The following is an 8,889-nucleotide window of genomic DNA, read 5'->3' on the forward strand; positions in this document are numbered from 1 at the left end:
TGTTGCAAGTGCGGGTGGATTGAAAATCCTATTGACAGGTTGAATTCGAGACGACGTGGATGCAATGGTTGATGTTGAGGTTGCGGTTGACTACTTGCTTGGCCTTGTCTTCCTCGTCCAAGTAGCGACCGGATGGGAGAACGAATTGCTTGGCCGCGTGCTCTGCCTCGTCCTCTGCCTCGTGCGGATTGTGATTGTTCGATAGGACGGATTGCTTGATCGTGTGCTCTTCCTCGTCCAGAGTTCATTGCTTGAGTTGTGTGTGTGTTTTCTGGAATTTGAGAATTGTGTAGTGTGTTTTTGAAATGAGGGAATGAAAATATTTACAAGGAAAAAAGAAGATTTTGAAAACTAGCCGTTACTATTCAAAAATATTTGTTAATATTCAAATTTTGTATTTATCTTTATGTTTATTTAGATTGTTTATATATAAAGATTAAAAGAAAAAAAGAGGAATGCCTTATAATGAAAAAATATCTGTTAATATTCAAATTTTGTATTTATCATTATGTTTATTTAGATTGTTTATATATAAAGATTTAAAAAAAAAAGAGGAATGCCTTATAAAGAAATGTCCTACTTTAAGAGAATGGGGGAATTTCCCTCATGTAAGTGGGGTATTCTCTTAACCTTCTACTTCTACTAGTCTTAACAATATCTTCTTGGTTTTCTTAAAAGATAGTAAAATTGTTATGCTATTTTGAAAGTTAGAAATGTATGAATACACATGAAAATGTATGATAATATTTGACTACAGTCTAGTCGTAGGCGACAGCCTTCAAATGTGTCAAAGTGCCTCTGCTTGAATTGAATCATAAGACTTCCAAAGGTCCAATCTCAACATCCTATCCTTCCAGATTATTTGTTAATTAGAATTTAGAAGACCTGATCTTAATCGATTTTTTTGGGTAGGTAGAACAAGACTGCAAAGTTGTTTGATTGGGTTAGAAATATTTGTTTGTTAATATAATAGCATATAAATAATATTAATCTCATAATATAAAGAACTTAGGTAAAATAAAATAAAGTATTAAAGTAAAACAAATAAAAGAATAGGTTTTTGTATACTGAAAATCACCGTGCATCATGAAAATCATTGTAAATCAAATGTTTTGTGAATCTTTGTGCATCAGTTTATTCATAATCTAAGGATGAAGATTTTATTCTATTTATTTTTCTTCAATACTTGTTTTATAATACCCAACCTCATGATATAAATTAGTTATGAGTCATGAAAATGAGATATATATTAGTATGCTCCTCACATGTAATTTGTTTTTTATGTTTATGTAAAAGTAGTTGAATGCATCAATGATATGTCTCATTGTCAAACCTCCACGTGTGTGGACATGAATAGTCATCATGCTAACAAATGCGAGTGCACAAAAGAAATTTTGACTATTTTTTGTTCCTTTTTTATTACTCTATATATAAAAGAGTCGTACTATATTTCTATTCAAGAAACACACGTTATATATAAAAAATGAAAATTTCACGCTATTCAGTAAAGAGCGTATAACGTGTTGCTCAAAAAGAAAAGAATAAAAGTCACTCTGTGATGCCAATGAGGTTTAGATACTTTGGATCTGAGTCAATAATAATAACCTAAATAGAAAAACTTTTATTTTAAAAAAAAGTATATTATTAGTTTGATCAATGTAACCACTCGGTTAAAACCTCTTATGCGGGGCCCCGGGGAGTTTACCTTAAGGTCTTGAGTTCGAGCCTTGGTAGATTCTCATCGACGGTATTTTCCAATTAAGGAGGTGGTATGATGGAAAAGACTATTTAAGATCCGCTTAGTGCGAAACCCTTTCATTGTGCGATTAACACACATCGTCTGAGGTAAAATTCACTTGAAAAAAAAAAAAAAAAGAAGTTTGATTAATGTAATCGATTATGAGTGTCATTCATTTATGAGTTAAAGGTTATTCCAAAGTACTGAACAACTAATAACCCATTAATGATAGTTAGGGGTTTCATCCGATTTTTATTTCTTTCTAGTTATTAAAGTTGTAACTTATGTAAGAAAAATACTTGTAATAGTACTATCAATGTAAGAAAAATGGTGTCGATCAAAATTAATAAGCTTCCAGAAGTCTCGGCACGTTACAGCGAGAGAGTTCGTGTCGCTTTCCTTTCCTTTGATTTAATATAGTTGCCTTCCTCCATTATTTAAACATCAAACCTTTCTTTCTTTCTTTTTCTGCCTTTATTTGATTCTGTTGTAACCCAATATAAATACTCCATTACCCACCTTTCACATTATTCTCATTCGCCTTCTTCTTCTTCTTCTTCTTCTTCTTCCTTTTTACATTACATTACAAAAAACCCACATTCATACGTTTCGCTTCATTATTTTCTCGATCTCTTGCAAGTAAGTTCATCTTATCTTATAATCTTTTTCATGTATACATGATTATTATATTTTGATAATTTGACATGAATGATATGAATGTAGTGTTAGTGGTGTTGTTTGAAATTACTGTTAAACATAAATGCAAGTAAGTTGGATTCAATGTTTTATCATATACATATGGGAAATGTTAAAGGGCTGTATTTAACGTGCATAAAAAAAACTTATACCTTCCATATTAAAAGTCCGTCCCTGATTTTCATGGTAAATGTATAAACGCACTAGCAAACCCCTATATGTATATATGTTTTGTAACTATCTACTCTATGGTCAAATCCAATAAAATGGGAATATGTTAGGGAGAGTGGTAAATGACATAAGGTTTCCTTAATCTTGGTTTCTTATTTTCATGGCCTGGTTGGATCAAATGGATTTTTTTTTTTTTTTTTTTAAGCTTATGTCAAATTTCTTGTTATCACCTTTGCTCTTGGAAATTACTTTTTAAGTATTTGTCACATTACTAAAAAGGGTGGGTCTAGCAGGCTTATGATCCATCAATCAATCAAGAGGTTGTGGTGACCAAATATAAAGAGGTTACTTGTGGTTTTAGTTTTGAGTTCAGACAAAATTATAAATATATTTTGATATGAAAACAAAAGAAAAGGCCATCTTTTTTGGATTGTTATTTGAGAGGCAATGTATACTTTTGTATTCCATTTGTATGTTCTGTACTTCTATATACATCTTGAGTGTATTTCTGCAGTCAAAAAAATCTCCCCCTTTATTTTTTGGTTATGTTCGAATTCCTAATTATTGATTATTTTTTGTTTGACTTTTCATAGATTTTTTCAAGTAAGTTCATAATGGAATTCGAACAACAGTTTCAAGAATCCAAATATGAATGCCTTCTCTTCGGTAAGGCTATAATTTTTCAAATGTGTTAATTTTAGATGTTTATGACCCTAAATATATCGGTCAAGTTTTGTAAATTGCACTAACCTTGCCATACGTTTTTGGCCTTTTAGATGTCGATGATACTCTCTATCCTTTTAGCTCTGGGTTGTCTGCACAATGCACCAAGAACATCATTGGTATCGAATTACTGCTTTGTTTTTCATTTATGTACTTTTATTTTATTTTTTGGTATCATCTTGTATTTGTTAGAGTGTACAACTAAAGGGAATTAACTTTTCTTGCTTGTTACTCAAATGTGATTTTAGAGTATATGGTGAATAAGCTTAATGTCGAGGAAAGCAAAGTTCCGGATATGTGTGCTCAACTCTATAGGGACTATGGGACAACAATGGCTGGTCTTCGGGCTATTGGCTATGAATTCGACCATGATGACTATCATAGGTACTTAATCTTCTATTTTCCTTTTAATCATGTTATACAAAAGCCACAAACTCTGATGTTATTATATACATTGTGAATGATAGTTTTGTCCATGGGAGATTGCCTTATGAATATCTCAAGCCTGATCATGTTCTCAGAAGTCTTTTACATAGTTTGCCCATTAGGAAAGTGGTAAGTTTTCAACTACCTTTTGGACTTATAAGTTATAACACACACACACACACACACACACTTGAATGTTTTCTGCAAAAAGCTGATTTTATTAACGTGCCGTCGTGTGTTTCACAGATTTTCTCAAATGCAAACGAGGCACATGTGGCTGAAGTTCTCGGCCGGCTTGGATTGGAAGATTGCTTTGATGATGTTATTTGTTTCGAGTCTTTGAACCCTAAACCCACTGATACTCCTAAAAGTTCTGCTATAGGAGATAATGACAATGAAACCGTTGCTTTACTACCAAAGAGTCCTATTGTCTGCAAACCATTTGAAAACGCTTTTGAACAGGCTTTCCAGATGGCAAATATTAACCCTCATAAAACCGTAAGTTCTCTTTGAAGAAATTTTAAAATGGTCATAATTAGGGAGTCATTTTTTCTTGTTGATCTCACAATTAAATACTTGTATTTCAGTTATTCTTTGATGACAGTTTACGCAATTTACAAACTGCAAAACTCACGGGTCTCAGTACTGTGTTGGTAAGTTGCTTCTGCTATAAATATAAAACCTGATATATAGTTGCTGTTGCTAACATCTTTTGTCGTGTTTCGTGTGGGTGCAAACAGATTGGGTCATCACAGCGTAAAAAAGGGGTAGACTATGCTTTAGAGAGCATTCACAACATAAGGGAAGCATTGCCAGAACTATGGGAGTCGGTCAACAAGTCAACATATGTTCCTCGTGCACAAAAAGTTGCAATCGAGACTCCTGTTAATGCCTAGATCCATAACTGTGTTATACTTCTAACCTCATATGGTTCAACATTTCGAATCTTCACGTGTAACTGTATTTTCTTCAATGATACAACTCTGGTTCTTACTCTTTGTGTTGACTTATTAGTTGTTTAAATTATAGTTTTGAGTTAAGAATACATAAAATGTAGCCTGAATTTGTTTAGGTTGTGTTGGCTCAGCGTTTGGGGCCGAAAAGGGATCCTTGAATCATGGTTCTTTTTCTTTTCTACTTAAGATGGATATCTTGCATCAACAAAGCCTTTATAACCACTCCATCTGTATGCTTTTTAAAATTTTGTAAGTTTACTCAACAGAAGACTTCAAGCAAGTTATAATATCAAGAATTAAGTACGTCGTACTTAAGGTCACTTCCGACAACAGATAGTTTGGCGCGTTTGGAAGTGGTCTGAAAATAGTTGACTGATAGAAACATTTTAATGGGATCGGCTCATATTGTCTTTTTGGCAACTTTAACATTTTAGCATCTATATTGTCTTCAATTTTGCAGTTAATAGTCAAGAAATTATCAAATGGTAATATTTTGGTTTTGTAAAAAACGTTCAACTGGGAGCTAGTAACCTGCATCTGAATGTTAATTATACTGATTAAGCCGATAATTTGGGAATGATGGTAAAGTGGTCACTTAAAATATGAACTCAGAGACATATGTGGCTTGTAAAAGTTTATAAATTAAGTTAGGTTCGTCTATAAAGTTAACAATTCAAATCACAACAAAACTATACGAAAATAAGTAAAGTTTACATAGATATTTATTCCTCTTGATGAGGTCATATGAACTTATTAAAAAGAAAAAAGGTAAGGGGCTACCTAGAGTGTGCACACCGCATATAACTCATACGGTTACTCATCATTTTCACACATGGTCCACAAGATATAATTTCTCCACTTGCCTTTGGTAAGTTTCAAAACTGTGGCATACAACCTTCATTACTGGTGGACTAATGTGGTCACATGATGGCGGTACAACTGGGGTTCATTGGTGGTCATATGAACTTATTGGACACTTCAGCATAACCTTTAAGCCATTTTTCTTGTTCATGATTTTTGCCACATCGGAATTCAATACAGGTTAGGTTCAAATTAATGAAATCTAAACAAGATGGGCAACTAAAAAAAAACTAATAGTGGAGGGGAACGCCAAGCCAAGACAGTAGTGCAACACCAAGGCGACGCCCAAAGAACCCAGTAGGCGGTAGCAAGCTATTCTGATGGGCCTCTCCCCATAAAAAATAAGATTATGTTAGGTGAGGCATCAGATACTAAGGACACTACTACACTTGATCTTGGCCAAAAGGCCGAGAAAGGTATGCTTTACATCTTCATAGGCCTTGCATCTTGGTGCTACTCACCAGTTCTCTTTTTTCTTCTTCCTTGTGCCTATGTGAAACACATCTAAATAATTTTCTCTGCTGGTCGCACGCTCCTACCAATGGATGCAATTCAGAAGATCTTATATTATGAATTTTGACTTTAAGATTATGAACAATTGAAGTATGCCATGGATAAAACTTTTATTATAGATAGTTAGATACAGGTAACAATTAACATAAAAAGTTCTTTGTTACCATTATACCATTGGAGCTAGTAACACAATTTTGAACCATTTTGAAATATATGACTTACACATACCGACTTATAGAGTCATGACTATAATTTAAACATATTGAGCTTTTAATGTGGGTACTACAATTTACACAACAAATATAGTAAGAACTAGACTTGAATTATTGATATGGACTATTACACATGAAAACAAAAGTACAGTTATGCTTCCACAGGAGTCTCGATTGCAATCTTTTGTGATAATCCAACGTCTCTGGACTTGTTAACCGGTTCCCATAGCTCTGGCAGTGCTTCCCTGATATTGTGGATGCTCTCTAAAGCGTAATCCACCCCTTGTTTACGTTGTGACGACCCAACCTGTTTACATCAACAAGAAGTAGTAAATACGATATTCGGCTATGGTAAGTATCAAAACTTTATGCTTATATCAGAATTGACTTACTAACACAGTGCTGAGGCCCATGAGTTTTGATGTTTGTATATTGCGTATACTGTCATCAAAGAACAACTGAAATGGAAATAAGTAAAGGTGTGAGATAATTGTTCTGCCCATTTGATGATTTCAGTTTGTGTGCCATTAAGATAACTTACAGTTTTATGAGGGTTAATGTTTGCGATGCGGAAGGCCTGCTGAAAAGCATTTTCAAATGGCTTACAAACAATAGGACTCTCGGGAAGTGAAACAGTCGGTTCACTATCATTGTCATCTCCGATAACAATATTCTTAGGAGCATCAGTGTCATTTACTTGGTTTTTAGGATTTAGAGTCTCAAAACATATGACATCATCAAAGCAGTCCTCCAATCTAAGACGTTTAAGGACTTCGGCGACGTGGGCCTCATTTGCATTTGAGAAAATCTGTCAAAGACAATACAGCATTTTGATACATAGTCTCTACAAAAACACCATAAAGGGCTTTATCAATCGAAAAAAAGACCCAAAAGCTTACCACTTTCCTTATGGGCAAGCTATGTAAAAGACTTCTAAGAACTGGGTCGGGTTTAAGATATTCATAGGGCAATCTTCCATGGACAATACTGTAAAATCACCAATATCATAATACTATCAGATTTTAAAGTTACTTTAAAGAAGCAAAAAATTTTAAAAAGTGAAGATTTATAAGTACCTATGGTACTCATCATAGTCGAAATTATAGCCAAAAGCCTGCACAGATAACAATTTGTTGGTTTAATTTTAAAGACACAATACTATATTACGAAAGGTTCATGCTTTAACATAAATACCATACCCGAAGACCAGCCATAGTTGTCCCGTAATCTCTGTAGAGTTGAGCACAGACTTCCGGGACTTTACTTTCATCGATATCCAGATGCTTCACCATGTACTCTATATATGTATGTATGTAACAGCGGTAAGATGTTTATTCTGTATACTTTCTATCAATTATGTATATCGATAAAATGTCAAATAAATAAAGGTTCACACATATAGGTAATACCTCTGATATTTTTGGTGCATTGTGTAGACAACCCAGAGCTAAAAGGATACAGGGTATCATCAACATCTAAGAATTCATACAAGGACAGTTCCATTGAAGATTAGTACAATATGAAAAATCTTGATTAATTTTAGGAAATACGATTCGTCTAAAAAATTAAAATGATTCGTCTAAAAAATTAAAATGATGTATAGAGGTTTTACCAAAGAGGAGGCATTCATATTTTGACACTGAGATCTGTTGCTGGTATCCATTTTCGTATTCCATTTTGAATAAATGTGTCAAACCTGCACAAGCATATCAGTGATGAAATACTTAACAGTCCAAAATGTAAATGTTTTATTTGTTGTTATAACTAAGCAGTATTATGTTGTCTATGAAAAAGCCAAAAAATTCCCCACATATATCTACAACATCTTTTAGCCATCTACAACAAAAATACATATTTTACTGCGCAGTGTACAATTGTGTGAAGCACGCATTGTTGTAGATAACCAAAAATTGTTGTAGATATATCACTCCCCATATACAGAGCACTCAATCTGATTAATCATCAAGAAACCAAAACTAAAATTTTTAAATCAATAGACAACCCAAGTAAATCATTTTGACTGCTTTTTGTGCTCTGAAAAGGAACTCGTATATAAACTAAAAGTATACCCAAACTCATTCATCTTGAGTTAATAATCTAAAAAGAAATTATTCGCGTCGACGAGTAAACTCAAAGTTTATCAAATAAATGTAACGAGTAAATTTATAATCTAACAACAGTTTATCGTAATCGTTAAACAAAAATCCTAAACATGAAACTCAATAAACATGTACTTACGGGGACCAAAGATTAGAAATGTGGGTACGGAAAACGGATTAAGAGGATGAATGAATGAAACTGAGAGTTGAAATGGGGATTGTATTTATAGAAAGTGTTTGGGAACTGAAGAAAGAAGTTGCAACGCGGTAAAATGTGTTATGCAAGCTCTATATTTTAATGGGCGGCTCAACACGAGTAGTCGATTTGGGTTGGCTAGCTCCCTCTTAATAATACTGCAAAACATAAATTAGTCAGTTATTTGTTTCTTATATTTTCTTTATGTATAAAAAAATTACACTACTCTCATTTCATCTTAAATAATGCTACTGAGAAGAATTGACATTTCTATTTTTTTTTTAAGTTCAATGTGATT

At 33.4% G+C, this 8,889-nt stretch overlaps 2 protein-coding genes and 1 pseudogene across 2 annotated transcripts; 1 reads left to right on the plus strand and 2 right to left on the minus strand.

The window, feature by feature from the left end:
• The first annotated feature begins 2,272 nt into the window (after positions 1–2,272).
• Positions 2,273–4,750, plus strand: LOC122592973 (uncharacterized protein C24B11.05-like). The gene is made up of 8 exons (XM_043765306.1): positions 2,273–2,377; positions 3,199–3,271; positions 3,382–3,447; positions 3,577–3,712; positions 3,796–3,883; positions 4,001–4,252; positions 4,342–4,407; positions 4,495–4,750. The coding sequence occupies exons 2-8, from the start codon at positions 3,220–3,222 to the stop codon at positions 4,648–4,650; spliced, it is 816 nt and encodes a 271-aa protein (XP_043621241.1). The 5' UTR covers positions 2,273–2,377; positions 3,199–3,219; the 3' UTR covers positions 4,651–4,750.
• Positions 4,751–5,810: 1,060 nt separating this feature from the next.
• On the minus strand, positions 5,811–5,991 carry LOC122594714 (annotated as a pseudogene).
• Positions 5,992–6,385: 394 nt separating this feature from the next.
• On the minus strand, positions 6,386–8,639 carry LOC122594078 (uncharacterized protein C24B11.05-like). Its single transcript, XM_043766551.1, has 9 exons — positions 8,535–8,639; positions 7,909–7,992; positions 7,706–7,771; positions 7,496–7,593; positions 7,373–7,410; positions 7,196–7,283; positions 6,838–7,104; positions 6,689–6,754; positions 6,386–6,603 (listed from the first exon to the last, which is right to left on the minus strand). The coding sequence occupies exons 2-9, from the start codon at positions 7,970–7,972 to the stop codon at positions 6,448–6,450; spliced, it is 843 nt and encodes a 280-aa protein (XP_043622486.1). The 5' UTR covers positions 7,973–7,992; positions 8,535–8,639; the 3' UTR covers positions 6,386–6,447.
• Positions 8,640–8,889: the final 250 nt, after the last annotated feature.

This window comes from Erigeron canadensis, chromosome 3 (assembly GCF_010389155.1).
Source record: "Erigeron canadensis isolate Cc75 chromosome 3, C_canadensis_v1, whole genome shotgun sequence".
In the NCBI taxonomy this organism is placed as follows: Eukaryota; Viridiplantae; Streptophyta; class Magnoliopsida; order Asterales; family Asteraceae; genus Erigeron; species Erigeron canadensis.